General features: G+C 38.9%; 1 protein-coding gene across 17 annotated transcripts in view; it reads left to right on the forward strand.

The window, feature by feature from the left end:
• SYNE1 (spectrin repeat containing nuclear envelope protein 1) overlaps nt 1–18,579 on the forward strand; it is a 521,352-nt gene that overhangs the window by 455,665 nt on the left and 47,108 nt on the right. For 16 of the 17 annotated variants that reach the window (XM_064360559.1, XM_064360560.1, XM_064360546.1 and 13 more), the window contains 3 exons: nt 652–807; nt 9,834–9,992; nt 13,490–13,656. In XM_064360559.1, the coding sequence (XP_064216629.1) occupies nt 652–807; nt 9,834–9,992; nt 13,490–13,656 (482 nt within the window). Of the gene's footprint in view, nt 1–651; nt 808–3,971; nt 4,361–9,833; nt 9,993–13,489; nt 13,657–18,579 lie in introns of those variants that run through there. The other variant, XM_064360564.1, reaches the window with a different exon arrangement.

Genomic DNA, 18,579 nt, shown 5'->3' on the forward strand with positions numbered 1-18,579 from the left:
TGACAACAAAGGATTTTAAGTATTATGTAAACTTAGTTGATAAAGTAGCAGTAGGGTTTGAGAGGGTGACTCAAATTTTGAAATACGTTCTGTGAGTACAGTGCTCTCAAACAGCATCACATGCTACAAAGTAAACTTTTGTAAAAGGAAGAGTCAATCGATGCTGCTTAAACTTCATTGTCTTCATTGCCACAGCCACCCCACCCTTCATCAGCCACCGCTGGATCAGTCAACGGCCAGTCAGACTGAGCCAAAACCCTCCACCAGAAAGAAGATGATGACTTGCTGAGGGCTCAGGTGGTCGTTAGCATTTTTTAACAATAAAGTATTTTTAAATTAAGATATATACATTGGTTTTTTTTTGACATATGCTATTGCACATTTTATATACAATAGTATAGTGTAAACATAACTTTTATATACACTGGGAAACCAAAAAATCTGTGTGACTCACTTTATTGTGATACATACTTTATTGCAGCAGTCTGGAATCAAATCTGTAATATCGCCATGATATGCCTCTAGATCCCAAGTTAGATAATTAAATTGAGGGCTAGACAGAGGAAATTCTATCAAGAAGGAATTCAAAAACACTTCAGAAATCATTGGTAGTAGATGTCCATGGGTATTCAAGTTTGTTTTTTTATTTAGGAATTAGAAAATGCAGTTGGGAGCTGGACAGATGACTTGACCCAGTTGACCCTACTGAAGGACACCCTCTCTGCCTATATCAGTGCTGATGATATCTCCATTCTTAATGAACGCATAGAGCTTCTGCAAAGGCAGTGGGAAGAACTATGCCACCAGGTAAGACAAGTTCTTAAAATGAAATTATCTTGATGATGAAAAACTGGGAGGTGAATTTGAATGCCAGATGGCTTGACCCACATTTGGACCCATCCCATAATTCTTAGTATGGACAAAGGAAGAACATTGGGCTTACTACCAGAACATTTCAGATTAATACATTTATATTTTACCACATTTGAGAACAAGCTAAACTAGATTCTTTTCCTCCCACTTCCACTGGCTGGCATAATATTTTTAAGAGAAAGCACAATGTTATGGTTCACAGGTGTGATTTTGCTGGGTAGATACACTTGAAACATGTGAAAAACTCTTGTTGTATTTGCAATATAAGTTAATACTGTGGAGCTGGTTTTGTACAGGGAATATTTATTGTCACTCTTAATTTGCTGTAGTTGTTTCCTGGTAATTTATATTCATTTTTAGTCATACTTTATTCATTTATTAAATAGCTTCTATGTGCACAACATCTTAAAAAATATCCCAGATTGACTTTGAATTGGAAATGAAAGGGAAAGATTGCTCGAAAAGCAGCGAGAAGACATCCTAGGCAAAGAGAAATAAAAGATTCAAAGGCTCGGCCAGGTGTGGTGGCTCATGTCTGTAATCCCAGCACTTTGGGAGGCCAAGGCGGATGGATCATCTGAGGTCAGGAGTTTGAGACTAGCCTGACCAACATGGTGAAACCCCATCTCTACTAAAATCACAAAAATTAGCCAGGCGTGATGGTGGGCACCTGTAATCCCAGCTACTCAGGCGGCTGAGGCAGGAGAATCTCCTGAACTCGCAAGGCAGAGGTTGCAGTGAGCCGGGATTGTGCCACTGCACTCCAGCCTAGGAGACAGAGCAAGACTCTGTCTCAAAAAAAAAAACAAACAAAAAAAAACCTCAAAGGCTCATAATGAAAAACAGGCCTAACTGCCTTGAGGTTATGCTTTCCAGGAAGCAGGGCCCTGTCTGTCTTGTTACTTCTATACCCCGAGTGCCCTGCCTGGCACATAATAGGCTGTGATACATCTCTGTTAAATGGATCAGTCATATAAATTATTGTGATGTTAACAAACTATAATAAATGTCCCTACCATCAAGTTTAAACTTGAGCTGAGATTAAAATCAGTCTAAGAGAATGTGTACAATTAAGAAGAAAGCCAGGTATAAATAGGTAAAAACAATGTTAAAAAAAACTAAAATAGGGGCTGGGTGCGGTGGCTCATGCCTGTAATCCCAGCACTTTGGGAGGCCAAGGCGGGCAATCACCTGAGGTCAGGAATTTGAGACCAGCCTGACCAACATGGTGAAACCCCATCTCTACTAAAAATACAAAAATTAGCTGGGCAGGGTGGCGGGTGCCTGTAATCCCAGCTACTCGGGAGGGTGAGGCAGGAAAATCACTTGAACCTGGGAGGCAGAGGTTGCAGTGAGCCGAGATCACACCACTGCACTCCAGCCTGGGCAACAAGAGCCAAACTCCATCTCAAAAAGCTGTATAAAGATGTATGCAAGCTAAGGTTTGTGTGGATGGCAGGGAATAAAGGATATATTTCTTGAGATGGATGAATTTTGAATTGAGTTTCGAGAAAGAGAGTAGAGGAGATAGATTGATGGGAGAAAGCAAATGAATGTGCTGTCAATGTGGCAGCCAGAGCAGAGGACCTGGCTGGTAAAAGCTGGTGTGGGAAGGCTGAGGAAGGGGCTGTTGAGAGGTGACTCTTATGCCCTACTCTTCTGTCCCCACCAGTTGCGCTGCCCTGGAATCTCTTTTGTCTCCCATCCTCCACACTTTCTCTGACTTTAGGGATGCTTATCCTCATACTTCAGGAACCATTAAACAGAGTTTAAGAGGCTCAGAGCCTCTTGATTTATGTGATATCAATAAGAAGTGCATTTTCAGGAAAATTTCTCTCTATATTTAGGTGAAAACCCAGGTTTTTCTCAGTCCATGGACCAAATGAAAACTCTGGAGCACACATGGTAGATGTGTGAACAGTTTCCTATGAATATATACTTTTTAAAAGGGGGACACATATAAGAGATGGCTTTCACCAACATGTTAATGATTTGAGTTCAAAATGAATTTAGCTAGTTTCACACAGCTTCATTTTCTCAGTGAACACAATGAGAAACTTACATGGAGTTACTCATAGAGGGTGGTAATATTAATCACAACACTTGATTCATTTCGGAATTCTTCAAACTAAAGTAATACCTTAATACATAAATCACCCTACAATGTTGCAATATAAAGACTTTATCGTGATGTAACAAAATGAAAGATATTTGGTGGGTACAAATTGTGGAAATTATCACAACAATCTTCAGTTACCTCTGTGAGCCTATTCATCTGTTTTTCTTAATTTTAAGAAAAGTCTAGCACTACCTGCTTTCTTAATATTTTTAGCATGTTGGATGAATTGGGTTAGACCAGATCTATTGCTTTAGCTAAATGATGCCTGTGAAACCTTCAGAGAGATGTTTTAGAGATTGGATCCCGTTTTTCAAACCAGCCATGAACTTCCCTCCCCAAAGACCTGGATTATGCCACTCCCTGCTGACACTGTTTCCTCTTTTCCGATTTTCTAACCTGTTGTCTTTCACATCCCATAACCCCTGCGATGTCATTTATGAAATGCTCGGCCCTCAGTATGTTTTTGGTCCTCTGAACTCTCATTGCTCTTTTGAATTTGCCATCATGTGGCATTGTATTATTATTCTTTTTAATGTTTGTAACCTCATTCCAAGCGTATGAGGACTCTGATATGCAAAGACCATTTCTTTATATGTCCAGTGTCTGGAGTAGCTAAGTGTTCATGATGTATTATTTATAATTAAGATGTTGGGACATTTATTCTATTTCTTTATACTTATGTTTCTCTAAGTGTAAAATAACAACAAGATTTTGAGTATTTTGGAGGTTAAGAAAATTATGGTTGCACAATACTTTCTGATTAAGGAAAACTGTTGTATAAAAATGCCATGGAATTATTATTAATTGCTAACTTAGTCATTCATATGTTGTAAAATTGTTCTCCAGACTTAGATATATCTAGACAGCAATCTGGAAATGTATTTCGAAAGCTGCTCTTGATCATGCGATATGCTGTAAATAGATTAATACCTTGCACCTGTGAGTAGACTAAGAAGTTAAAAAGAAACAATAAAAGGAATGCATAGTTTTTTAGAAACTTTCTATGTTGAAGTATCTTAACACTTGAAGTTAAAGCGTACTTATATTATTAATACTTCACTCTGAAAAAACATATTTAAACCAATGAGAGTTTAGTCAAGGGTTTGATCAAGGTGCCAGGATGTAACTCTAAGGGGGATATAGATTAGTTTCTAGTTCAAGCTAGTTGTATCCGGTGAATTTCTGTCAAGTATGAAACCACAAAAGGAAATGAGCTTGCGCCTGTGTCTCACTGTAAAAGTCAAAACTTGAGTTCAACAGAACATTATCCCTACTAAGGAGCAAGTAGTCTGTTCCTATTCTGACCGAAGCTGTTGAGGAGGAGTCTGGAATTCCTGGGACTGGCGATGAGAATGAGGAAGACAGGCCGTGAGTAAACATTGCAGGGCAGAGTTAATATATTAAAGTATCTGTTTTCAAGTGGACACCCCTTGTTGTGCCTGTGCATAGCCAGAGCTTATACTTGCTTTTATTCCTGTTTTGGTTTGTAGATCTGTGTGTAATTCTAGCTGAAATATAAGTATATGTCATCATCATAATTGCTTGTTGTTTTTTCAAAACATCATGGTAAAAATATTTCAGCTAGAAAAGGATGTATTTCCTGTTGAGCTGCTGCACACTCTGAAGGTTTTAGCTGGTGCTTCTCAGCTGTTGGCGATGCAATGTATTTGTGCCCCTGCGAAAACATTAATATGTGCTAAGATGATAAATAATTTGAGGGTTTCATCTGTATCCAAAGAAAGAGATGGTAATGTTTACTTAGTATATAGACTAAATACTAGATGTACAAACCAGAAGGAAGATACTATCACCCCTATGAATGTACATTTTTTGAAATGCATTTGACCTGGGTTTGTACCCAGTACTTGTAGCCTTGCTGGTTTTTTTTTTTTTTTTCAGGTATAGCTCCGTGGTAAGAAAATGAAAGCAACACTTTCATGATGTGTGATAAACACCAGGGATATATATATATATATATATATATATATATATATATATATATATATGAAATCCACCTGCTTAGTTGAGATATTGAATACATGAGTGTCAAGGGAGGAAAAACAATTTAAAACTTAAGTGATGCCCTATAGTCACGTATGTAATTCTAGTAGCAACAGCAGCAGCAGCAGCATAGGAATAGCCAGCTGTTGTGAGGTCTTTAGTATGTATCAGTTAATTTCTTTTTTTGTTTTGTTTTCTTGAGACAGAGTTTCACTCTTGTTGCCCAGGCTGAAGTACAGTGGTACAATCTCGGCTCACGGCAACCTGCGCCTCCCAGGTTCAAGCAATTCTCCTGCCTCAACCTCCTGAGTAGCTGGGATTTCAGGCGCCAGCCACCACACCCGGCTAATTTTGTAGTTTTTAGTAGTAACATGGTTTCACCATGTTGGCCAGGCTGGTCTCAAACTCCTGACCTCAGGTGATCCGTCCGCCTCAGTCTCCCAAAGTGCTGGGATTAGAGGTGTGAGCCACCACACTAGGCCATATCTGTCAATTTTTTAAATTACTCTTTTGTTTGTATGGAATCACCATATTGATAGGACAGGGCTAGGCACATAGAGACACTTGTTTACTACAGACAGTAAACATTTGTTTAATGGATTTTTGGAGCAAACTTAAGATTAATTCCTAAATGAAAGGAGTAAGTAGTACAGAAAATGAGGGACCTTGTCCTGGTCATCCAGTTAGCAGTGATGGATGAACTATTTTTGAATCTCAGCTGCCTCTGGATATTTAATCATATTCGCACCTCGTATCAAAGACTCAAATTTTGCTGGTCTTATCTTGAACTGACTCTAAACAAGTGCCCCAAATTTGTTCAGCTGTCACATTCCTTGTCTCTGGAGTGGAGATAACAATACCTACCTATGAAAGTCATAGGTAACATTTTTCTAATATGTGACCATCCTCCCTGCAGATATTTGTGAGTAAAGACCTAGAGTTCATTCTTGGCTTATGGCAAAGATTTGGGAGAAGTGTAAGTAAGGAGTTATTTGTTCATCTTCAGTTTGAAGGGCAGGGGTTTCTATTTTTTTTTCCTCACTCTGTTGCCCAGGCTGAACTGCAACCTCTGCCTCCTGGGCTCAAGCAACTCTCCTGCCTCAGCCTCCTGAGCAGCTGGGATTACAGGCACCTGCCACCACGTCTGGCTAATTTTTGTGTTTTTTTTTTTTTTTTTTTTTTTTTGAGACGGAGTTTCGCTCTTGTTACCCAGGCTGGAGTGCAATGGCGTGATCTCGGCTCACCGCAACCTCTGCCTCCTGGGTTCAGGCAATTCTCCTGCCTCAGCCTCCTGAGTAGCTGGGATTACAGGCACGCGCCACCATGCCCAGCTAATTTTTTGTATTTTTAGTAGAGACGGGGTTTCACCATGTTGACCAGGATGGTCTCAATCTCTTGACCTCGTGATCCACCCGCCTCGGCCTCCCAAAGTGCTGGGATTACAGGCGTGAGCCACCGCGCCCGGCTAATTTTTGTATTTTTAGTAGATACAGGGTTTCACTAATTCAGCCAGGCTGGTCTTGAACTCCTCGCCTCCAGCAATCTGCCCACCTTGGTCTCCCAAAGTGCTGGGATTGCAGGTGTGAGACACCGCACCTGGCCTCAATTCTTAGAAAATGGTTACTTTGGGCCGGCCGAATAATGAAAATATAATTTCAGTTTTGCCATCAATTGAACCAGGATTTTAACTACCAGCCAGACTACTGAATCTTCTGCCTTGTGAATGAAAGGGAAAAGGCCGTTATCACCAAAGAGTTCACTATCTGAGAGACCCAGCAGAAGATCAGAGTGCATGCTGCTGTCAGAGCTGGAGGGGGAAGGGGTGCTGGAAGGATTGTATTCTTCAATGCTGTTTTGGGTACAGTGGAAAGTGACAAAGTTTGTCTCCAAAACTTTTAAATCTGTGTTTTCTTAGCTTTTTCCATTTCTATAGGACCTACAACTGTTCTGTATTATTATGCCTCCAAAACCCTCAATAAGAAACTGAATTCTACTAATGGGGAAATACTTAGTAGATTCACCAGTGTCACCCAACCCAGAAAAACTTTTATGTTGAAAGATCATAATTAAATCAAAAGAATAAATTTCTCATGGTGGCCTTTCAAAATTTATGGTAGGTTATGGGGCTTACTCTCTAGGCAACTCACTATGCCTAAGGCTGGCCTTGGGATATGTATGCTGGGATCCTGGACTCATTTACGTGGATGTAGAATCACAGATATTTAGGTTTGTGTTGCCTGTCTAATCCTTTACAGAGCCAACCCTAGGCAGAATTGATAACTAGAAAGTATATAATACCTTAGAAATATTTTTATTTTCATTTTAAAAAGGAAATTTGTTTGAAATATGTAAAAAGTAAATGCATTGGCTGGGCACGCTGGCTCACACCTGTAATCCCAGCACTTTGGGAAGCTGAGGTGGGTGGATCACCTGAGGTCAGGAGTTCAAGACCAGCCTGGCCAAACCTGGTGAAACCCTATCTCTACTAAAAATACAAAAATTAGCTGGACATGGTGGTGGGCATCTGTAATGCCAGGTACTTGGGAGGCTGAGGCAGGAGAATCACTTGAACCCGGAGGCAGAGGTTGCAGTGAGCTGAGATTGCACCATTGCACTCCAGTCTGGGTGACAGAGTAAGACTCCATCTCAAAAAAAAAAAGGAAATGTATTAAGGAAAGAATATGTCTTAAAGCAAAGTATAGCAAAATGTTAACAGTTTGAGTTCAAGGAGTATATCATGAGTGGTTACCATACAATTCTTTCAGTTTTTCTGTGTCAGAAATGTTTTGTAATAAAATGTTGGGGGTAAAATAAAATCAGTAGGGACATGTTTAATGCAATGAAATCAATAGTGGAATAGCTTGCATTATGAACAAGACTGTGGAAGAACGTCTTCAAACCTTCTTACCAACTCATCTGTGTTTTGCTAACATGTAGTTTAGCTCAACTAGAAACATTTCTTAGTATTTCAACCAGCACTGTGAACATAAGAATATTATATTATGAAATAAGAAAATTTTAGAATTCTAGAAAGGATAATTCTAGACCTAGAGATAAGAAAACAAGCCCATTGTATATGTAATGTGTAAGGAACTCTCAGAACTCCATAATAAAAAGGCAAGCTAATTAAAAAGAGGGCAAAGGATTTGAGTAGATAATTCTCCGAAGGAGATATACAAATGGCCAAGAAACATGAAGAGTCTCAGTGTTATTAGCCTTTAGGGAAATGCACGTCAAAACCATCTTCAGCACTTCACACCCACTAGGACGGCTATCATCAAAAGTGTTGGTGAGGATGTAGAGAAATTGGAATCCTACTGCTGGTGGGAATGTGAAATGGGCAGCCACTTTGGACAACAATCTACAGTGTTAACCATATGACTGAGAAATTCTACTAGATAAATACCTAGGAGAAATGAAACGTGTTCATACAAACACTTGCATGCAAATGTTTATAACAGCATTATTCATAATAGGCGAAAAGTGGAAACAACCCAAATAAGATGAGTTAATAAATACAATGTGGTATATCCATATAATGGAATATAGTCAGCAATAAAAAGAATGAAGTATTGATACATGCTACAATATAGATGAATCTTTAAAATATGCTAAGTGAAAGAAGCCAGTCATAGATTACATGTTACATGATTCCATGTATATGAAATGTCCAGAATAGGCAAATCCACAGGGACAGAAGGGAGATTAGATTGCTGGGAGGTGAGTGAGAAGAAGCAGGAGAGTAACTGCTGATGGCTACAAGATTTTTGTTGTTGTGGTGGTGGTGGTGGTTGTTTGAGGTGGAGTCTTGCTGTGTCATCCAGGCTGGAACACAATGGCACGATCTTGGCTCACTGCAACCTCTGCCTCCTGAGCCCAAGTGATTCTCCTGCCTCAGCTTCCCAAGGAGCTGAGATTACAGGCATGTACCACCATGCCTGGCTAATTTTTGTATTTTTAATAGAGACGGAGTTTTATCATGTTGGCCACAGTGATTTCGAACTCCTGACCTCTAGTGATCCACCTGTCTTGGCCTCCCAAAGTGTTGGAATTACAGGAGTGAGCCACCACACCTGGCCTTTTTTTTGGAATGATGAAAATATTCTAAAATTGGGTATGGTGATTACTATATAGATGCTGTTCATATACTAAAAAGTACTGAATTGTGCATATTTAAACAGGCGATTGTACGGTATGTGAAATATATCTTAATAAAGCTGTCATGCAAGAAAAAGAAGGAAAGTAAACAAAAAAAAAAAAAGAAAGGGAAATGAAAACTGCAGAGAAGAACTTGCCTGAGGTCAGAGATGCCTGCCTCCGCTTCAGGCCACTTTGCTTCGGCACCGCCCTCTCCCACACTCTAGATACCTGAGGCTCATTCTTCCTTTCCTTCTTTTCTTCCTTTTCTTCTTCCTTCCCTATTTTTACTCTTTTCTTTCTTTTTCTTTCTTTCCTTTTTTCTTTTTCCTCCCTTCTTTATTCATCCCTCTTTTACTTTCCTTCTTTTCTTTCTTCTTTCCCTATTCTTTTCCATTTCTTCCGTCTTTTTTAGCAAAAGTACATTCACTCATCATGTATCATATCTATCCTGAACCAATTGTGCAAAGTTGCATTATCTAGAACCTTTAATAAGCTCATGTGCTTTCGAATCTTTAAGAAAGAACTAGAAGTTTCAATGTCTCCCACTTGAATAATACCAAATCCTGGACTTCAGGAAACAGTGGATTAAAAAGATGTATGACTATCATTCCTTTTAGTCTAGTTTATTTGCTATTTTTCTTGGGGAGTGAGCTTCTCTCTGATAATCATTTTGCATATTCTCCCATTTTAAACTTTTCAGCTCTCCTTAAGGCGGCAGCAAATAAGTGAAAGATTGAACGAATGGGCAGTCTTCAGTGAAAAGAACAAGGAACTCTGTGAGTGGTTGACTCAAATGGAAAGCAAGGTTTCCCAGAATGGAGACATTCTCATTGAAGAGATGATAGAGAAGCTCAAGAAGGTATGGAATGCATGGCTACTCAGCTTTTCATTCTTCACAAAGCTTAGGTACTTTTCACAGGTAGAGAAGGTAACTTTACTCATAATTACTTTCCTGTCACAGGAGCACTATATTTTAAACATTTTCTCTTTTTAATATAAGATAAACTTGCATGAAAAGGCCTGCTTTACACATAAAAAATAAAGAATACTTGCAATTTGTGATGAAATAGAGTATCTACTGAAAATGTTCAGTATTTGGGGGTTTTGTCTGGTAGGAACCATTTATATGTATTACTTTTCTTTCCTTTCGTTTTTTTTTGTGGTGTGTGTGTTTGTTTTTAAAGAGGAAAAGTCACTAGAGAGAAACTGAAAGAAAAAATTCTTAGAATAAATTGAATTGACACTTTCTCCCTAAAGTATGATGTATAGACCATAGATAGGAACTAAGAGTTTCCTGATAATTTTGACTTCATATTATTTTCATGGTATGTATATCTTATCAAATTATTTTATATATTCATTGGGATCTAAAACACTTCTGATGTCTACATAAAACTGATCAAATTTTCTAGCATTTAAAAATTTTTTATGTTTTTGGCCGGGCTTGGTGGCTCATACCTGTAATCCCAGCATTTTGGGAGGCGAGGTGGGCAGATCACTGGAGATCAGGAGTTTGAGACCATCCTGGCCAACACAGTGAAACCCCATTTCTACTACAAATACAAAAAATTAGCTGGGCATGGTGGCGTGCACCTGTAGTACTGGCTACTCAGGGGGCTGAGGCAAGAGAATCGCTTGAACCCAGGAGGCAGACATTGCAGTGGGCTTAGATCGTGCCACTGCACTCCATCCTGGGCGACAGAGTGAGACTGTCTCAAAAAAAAAAGGTTTTTTTTTATGATTTCAGCGTTCCCACAGTGCTCATGAACAGTGATTTTAATGTTTTAATTTGCTTCTCATTAGTACATATCACCATCTAATGAACAATGTACTTTTTGTATTTACTTATTCATTGTCCAGATGCTTTACGGAAGCATGGGCTCTGTCTATTTTGTTCATTGCTATATCCCCTGCACCTGAAGCACTGCCTAACTTCTGATAAGCACACAGCCAGTATTTACTTTATTACCAAATCATAACTTCATTTATTCTGAAAAGAAATATAAATGGTTAAGAAAAATTATTTTTATCCATATGCACACATAGAGAGAAAAATAAGACATCCAAAGCCAACATGTGATATTAATGATGTTACAGAAAATGGCAAATCCATTACGATTTGCCATTAGATAAGCATTTGTTTATCCATTGGATAAATTCAAATGGGTAAGCATTTGTTTATATGATATTGTAAACCTTAAAACTCTTGGCTGAGATGATACAGATTTCATTTTAGCGTCTGCTCGTGGTTGCACATTCTAAGTTGTTGGGTATCAGAGAATGCTATAAGTGCGTGATTAATACACTATAGGTCGTAGAGTAAAATGTGCTATAGAATAAATTTTGATTAAGTTTGTCTCTATCCTCATTACTTTTCGTTATGAAATTTAGGATGTATATTTTAAGAGTGTGGGAAAAAACATTTCTTAAATAATCTATAACTTAAAATTTAGAAAAATTTTAGCTTTTCATACAGATGATTTTGTCACATTACTTGGCACAAGGTTAGAAACACTATTTGAAATGTTTATACTACCTTGTATGTTAATAACTCATGGCATTTTTTTAAAGGTCGTATGAGTTTTTCTCTTTGTAGTGTCTCTTTTGTAAAAGAAAGTAACATCAAGGTTTGGTAATTTTGACAGCATAGAAGAAGGCAGTTGTCAAGTGGAAAATGCTAATAAGATGAACGAAAAAGAAAAAAGAAAAAGGCAATTCATAAAAAAACAATGGAAGCCAAGATATTAGTGTCTGTTGCTATTGACACTCAAAAACAGTTTGATTTTAAAGACAACCCAAGAGCATCATTTTACTATAAATGCCTTTTAAATCTTGAAGTAATTCCCTTGAAAGAAACTCTGCTCGATAAAATCATCTCAAATGTGTGGTGAAACATTATAATGTTAATAAGTGCATTCAGTGTATTGGTCATTGAATCCCACTGTTTTGAAATAACATAAGAAGAAAGGTGGGTGGGGGTGTGGGCATGAGGACTGCAGTCAGCACTGGAGTGGAGTAAAATGTTGTTGGTCCCTACCATTCCTCAGGGGCCCTTTGGCTTAGGTGAATGACTTGGAAGGATAGGTCTGTTCCCACACTGACTTTAGAGCAAGAGAAGGTCAAAATGTTCATGCTCATATAATGCCTGTCTTCATATATTATTTGCTGAGAAACTATTTCTTATATAACAGGAGCTTAAGCCAAAAATAAAAAAGTTTATCCTAAAGACTGGATCCTGTCACTGTGGCAAAGAGTAAGAGGGTCATTAGGGATAGCAGTGGTGGTAGCAGGGAGAGGCTGTTCTTTCATCGTCACTTAAATTATAGCATTTTGTGGTTACCTTTTGCAAATAGTCCATATGGAGTCTGGTGTTTTTTGTTTGTTTGTTTGTTTTGTTTTTTTCTTTTTTGATATGGAGTCTCACTTTGTCGCTCAGGCTGGAGTGCAGTGGCGCGATCTTGGCTCACTGCAACCTCCACCTCCTGAGTTCAAGCAATTCTCCTGCCTCAGCCTCCCAAGTAGCTGGAATTACAGGCTCCCACCACCATGCCCAGATAATTTTTGTATCTTTAGTAGAGACGAGGTTTCACCATATTGGCCAGGCTAGTCTCGAACTCCTGACCTTGTGATCCGCCTGCCTTGACCTCCCGAAGTGCTGAGATTACAGGCATGAGCCACCACGCCTGACCAAGTCTGTCCTTTTTAACCCAAACAGTCTAAGAGAAGCTAGCACAGAAAGTGAGTAAATCAAGAAGGTTTGAGGCCCATTGATTCTCTAAAATTAATAGTTATTATTATTGAAAGTTAATTTATCATTGATTTATTTGTTGCAAAAGATTGCATTGTATAGAGGATATCTTTTTATCTTTTAAAATATTCTGCACAAATAAGTGACACACACACATTCACATTTACATATGTACATATATATCAATTCCATATGTATGTATGTGTGTGATAAGCCTCTCGGCAACTATTTGTATGAGAATTCTAAGTATAACATCAGGTTAGTGATGAGAGAAATAAAGTATAATTTCCCAGTGTTAAAATCCTTTAAGTTTTATCTTTTATATCTGTCTCTTTTTGATTTTTAATACATATTTCAAGTAAATAGGAAGCAGCACCCTATTTATTTCGAAAACGTCTATATAAAAATTTAATCCCAACTCTGGATACATACCAAAAATAATAGATACTACTAATACTTGTGTACATGGGCTGATGTTCACATGGTATTCCTATGCTCGAACTATTTCCAAGTAGTAGAAAACAGTAATTATCATGTTTCTAGTAGAGCCAACCTGGATGCATTAAGAATATGCTTTCTGACCTCTGTGATTGCTATTTATTACACAGGATTATCAAGAGGAAATTGCTATTGCTCAAGAGAACAAAATACAGCTCCAACAAATGGGAGAACGACTTGCTAAAGCCAGCCATGAAAGCAAAGCCTCTGAGATTGAGTACAAGCTGGGAAAGGTCAACGACCGGTGGCAGCATCTCCTGGACCTCATTGCAGCCAGGTAAAGAGGACCTGAGTCAATAGGACACGTGTGGGCAGCATTGTAAAGCCTTTCAGTCTGCCTTTCATCAGTGGAAGATAATCCAATAAATTACTCTCTCTTCCTGGGTTATCTCACCATTTTGAAAACTGTTCATGCTCTTCTCTTAGTTGACACTTTCATTATCTTGAAAATTCTCCTCTTATTTTATAAATCTTGTGTTGTTTTTATGTAGCTGTGAGAAAGAGAGAAAGAGTTATATCCAAACAAAATTCATTCCTGAGAGAAAATTCTTTATTTTAGGGCTTCATGGGTATTCAAACTCCTCTCAGAAAGAAAGAGAAACTGCTGACCACCACTGTTTTTGTCTGCAGTAGCGAAAAAAAAAAAAAAAAAAAATTGCTAAATCCCTGCCATATTTTTAGTTAGCAAGTTGTGGAACTAAATCTGATTCTTGCCACTCTGCTCAGTTGTAAAAATCAGCTGCTGCATTATAGTAATTTTGCGTAGAGCTTTAGTGCTAACTATAAGCATTTGCCTCATACCTAAGAGGAACATTATATTCGGTTTCTGTTGCAGAAGGGCAGGGTTGGGTAAGAGAGATGAAAGGCAAAAAGAAAAATAGTCCAGGCATAGTGGCTTATGCCTGTAATCCCCGCACTTTGAGAGGCCAAGGTGGGCAGATCATGAGGTCAGGAGTTCAAGACCAGCCTAGCCAACATGATGAAACATGTCTCTACCAAAAAAAAAAAAAAAATCTCTCTCTATATATACAAAATTACCCAGATGTGGTGGCATGCACCTGTAATCCCAGCTACTCAGGAGGCTGAGGCAGAATTGCTTGAACCTGGTAGGCAGAGGTTGCAGTGAGCTGAGACATTGCCACCGCACTCCAGCCTGGGCAACAGAGTGAGACTCTGTCTCAAAAAAAAAGAGAAATAAAAAAGAAAAATAGATGAGGGTATTTACTAGCAATATAAAAGTCTTATATGAATGATGTACTATGTTATAAAAATACTCTATGCTATTAATATGAAAAGGAGATGCTTTATTTTAGGTGAATTTGGCTTCATGTTTGAACTTAGGCACCCTGAGGTCAGGAAACTTTCTCCATTTTATTCACTCTATATCATCAGTACCAAGAACAGTGCCTAAATATGGGCTCAATGAATACTTCAATGCATAAATGAGTGAAGACATGAATAGTTGAGTGAATGTTCTTCACCTCAATTAGGAGAGTTGGAATGTTACAAATGGTGCCATTTGGGGTCTATCCCACAATACACTTTTAAAATCTAGGTTTCTCTCCTTAGCCATGCTGCATAAAAGTGGACATTAAACAATGTCCTGTGCATACCATGTGACTACCAAAACCTCATATAGGCACCACAATTCTGTATGCTGATTTTGAAAACATTTCATTTGTTTCTTTTTTTATGAGAGTTATCAAAAAGTGTCTAACTCAAGAAAGTGAGATTATCATTTATTTTAGTGGCGATGAAACAAAAATGGAACGAATGTATATCAACTTTTTATATATGTATGTATGTGTTTATTTTTGAGATGGAGTCTCACTCTGTTGCCGAGGCTGGAGTGCAGTGCCACAGTCTTAGCTCTGCCACCTCTGCCTCCCAGATTCAAGCAATTCTCCTGCCTTAGCCTCCTAAGTCACTGGGACTACAGGCATACACCACCACACCTGGCTAATTTTTGTACTTTTAGCAGAGATGGGGTTTCACCATGTTGGCCAGGCTGGTCTCGAACTCCTGACCTCAGGCCACCCATCTCGGCCTCCAAAATTGCTGGGATTACAGGTGTTAGCCATCATGCACAGCCTCAACTTTTTAAATGTTTAACTATAGCACTAATATAGCTAACATTTATTGAACACTTTGCAGGTTCCAATGACCATGCTACAGGTTTCATATGCATCTTTTCATGTGTTGTTCACAACATCCTTTGAGGTGGCCTTATCATTATACCCATTTTACAGATGCAGGGGCTGAGGCTGAGGCTTGTCCATCATCACGCACATGTTGCGTGGCACAGCCTGTGCTCACACCCCAAAGCCCATGTCCTGGACCACTGTGCCCTCCTGCCTCTCAAGTTGGTGACTTGCTTCCCTGTTAGGGAGAAGACAATTAAAGGGAAGATAAGTTCTGTTTTTGATCTCGACAATCTGATTTCCCAGTTTTTTGTAAAGTACTTACAATGTGACAGTGACTGTGAGAGTCGAGATAAAATGACAGAACTGAAGGAGAACTTCTTTGAGAAGTTCAGGATGGGAATGGAGGAAAACAACGAGATAAGTAGGAGCTCTGGGAAGGGCACTATACAGAGATGGAAAGAACATTTTAGCTTAGATTGGTCTAGGAGTTTCCACAAACCTATGTTTTAAAATCTCAGTGCTGTGTTCAGTCCACTTCTCACTCACTAAAATGATAACAAACTCTTGTTTCAGAAGGAGAAATTGATGTCCTTCGAGCTATAAATATCCTTCTTAGGGAAACTACCTGTTTGGGAAACATCCTCCGGGGAGTTTTTTGGTCAAATTATGACTCATGGATTGATTGACATGTTCACATAATCCAGTTAAACGAGTTAATATTATTTTTGTGCTTCTAGTGGCTCAATGATATGGAGAGTAAGGATGCACTATTTCAAAGATATTTTAAATCAGATTTAATGTAATCTAGTCGTAAGCAGCTAACTTAGTGTATTCCCAACTATTAGGCAGCATTACAGTAAATGAGTTTGCTGCTTTCTCCTTGAACTTGCATTTATTTAGAACATATTTTGTCTGACTGTTCAGTGGAGAATTTTCTAGATGTTAATTGTTTACTTTCCCAAAAGACACATTAATAAACTTGAAGCAATTACATGTTTATAAGGTACACATGCATCTCACTATAGTCACTTATATAATACTAATTTTAGTTTCCTCTTACATAGAGCCTCAGCATACCCAGATACAATTTCACAGGAGATGTTTGTATATGTTGCTTGTTTCTAATTGACCCCTTCCAAATTAGACTAGATGAGACACTGATCACTGAGCTGTCCTGGAGTTTAACACCACGTTAGAGTCACAGTCTCCCTTGCAGACTCTCCTGAAAGACACCCGGCCGTTACATCTGCATTTCATTTCCTTGTTGGTGCTTCATTGGTACACGTAGTGGATGCATGTCTCCTGCTCCCATCCTCAACTGTGAACCGCCAGCTGAAGTATTAGGTTTCTATGTTTTAGTCCATTCACCACTCTTCCCTCTTCCGGCATGGATGCACTAAAACAAAATGTAACCCAGTGTATGCCTTTTGACAATTCTTGGTGCTCTTGTGGGAATAGAGAAGTTCTTTTTGAAGATGGTAATATTTTCAGGTGAACATCTCAGCTAATAGAAACATGAACTGTGTCTTCTAATATTCAATCACAGAAGCAAAAAATGTTTTCACTCATAGGTGGGTGTTGAACAATGAGAGCACGTGGACACAGGGAGGGGATCATCACACACTGAGGTCTGTTGAGGGGGGAACTAGGGGAGGGTCAGCGTGGGGGTGGGGAGTTGGGGAGGGATATAAAAAAGAAGAAAAAGATTTACTGATAACAAACTTATTGCATAAAAATAGAACACATAATTTAAAGAAAACTTGACGGCACCATTAGATTAGCTTAGATTACTCTGAGTACAGAATAGATGTGCTTTTTCCTTAAGTTTTTAAATTGTGTTGTCAAGCATTGTCAGTTTTTTAGGGCAACAAAAGTTGCTCAGTTACTTTTAGGGCCCAGTGGATAATATTCTAATATCCACTGCTCAAATAGCCTACTCAAAGAGCATATACTTTCTCACCTTCCCAAACAACCCCTAAAACTCTTGCATACACTACCCGAGCTGGCACATTGAACCCAAAAAAGAAAGAAGTTACTCCTGTTGCTGCTACCATTTGCTGTGCCTGTGGACATTTTGTTTGTTTGCAATGGGATGATTTGTTTTCTTTAAATAGCCTTCCAGTATAACAAACAGCCCGCAAGAAACGTTGACTGTCCTTACAGAACAGGTGCATGCCACCACACCTGGATAATTTTGTATATATATATAGATTTTTCCTCAGACTCAAGACTGGGAAATTTATAAAGAAAAAGAGGTTTAATGAACTCACAGTTCCACATGGCTGGGGAGGCTCACAATCATGGTGGAATGTGAAAGGCACGTCTTATATGGTGGCAGACAAGAGAGAATGAAAGTTAAGTGGAAGGAGAAACCCCTTACAAAAGCATCAGATCTTATGAGATTTATTCACTACCACAAGAACAGTCTGGGGAAACAACCCGCATGATTCAATTATCTCTCATCAGGTCCCTTCTACAACGTGTGGGAATTATGGCATCTACAATTCAAAATGAGATTTGAGTGGTGACACAGCCAAACCATATCAACCACTAAGCATAGACTATGCTCAATAAAGGTCAGCTCTCATCCCAGAGGGAGTTCAAAGTCTGAGGAGGTAAAACGCATATGCAGTGCAAGCAAGGTTTTGTGATGTTCCTAGCAGTTGCCCTCAGGAGGACTTTCAGTCTAAAGTGTATTCTACCCACATTGAAGGTCAAAGGAAATGTAATTCTTGGAATTCACGGCTGGTATTACCTAAGGGTGTTGAAGTCGGAAGGGGCCTGGCAAGGATCAAGAATGCATTGACATAGTAAGCACAGAAACAGCACAGAACTAATCAGCAGGCCTGAGTTTAGTCCACCTGGTTCCTGCTGTGTGGCCCAGGTCTCACTGAATAACTTCTCTGAGCCTCAGGTTGCTTGTTTTCAAAGTGTTAATGAAACTAACTGTCACATCTCCAATGAGAAAATGCAAGGGAAAGGACCTTGTATATTATAAAACACTATCTATGCCAGTCTCGTTCTTTTAGAAACCTGCAGAGTATTCCATAGTGTAA

The sequence above is a fragment of the Aotus nancymaae genome, unplaced genomic scaffold, assembly GCF_030222135.1.
Source record: "Aotus nancymaae isolate 86718 unplaced genomic scaffold, 86718_ANA_hifiasm-v0.15.2.pri h1tg000040l, whole genome shotgun sequence".
In the NCBI taxonomy this organism is placed as follows: Eukaryota; Metazoa; Chordata; class Mammalia; order Primates; family Aotidae; genus Aotus; species Aotus nancymaae.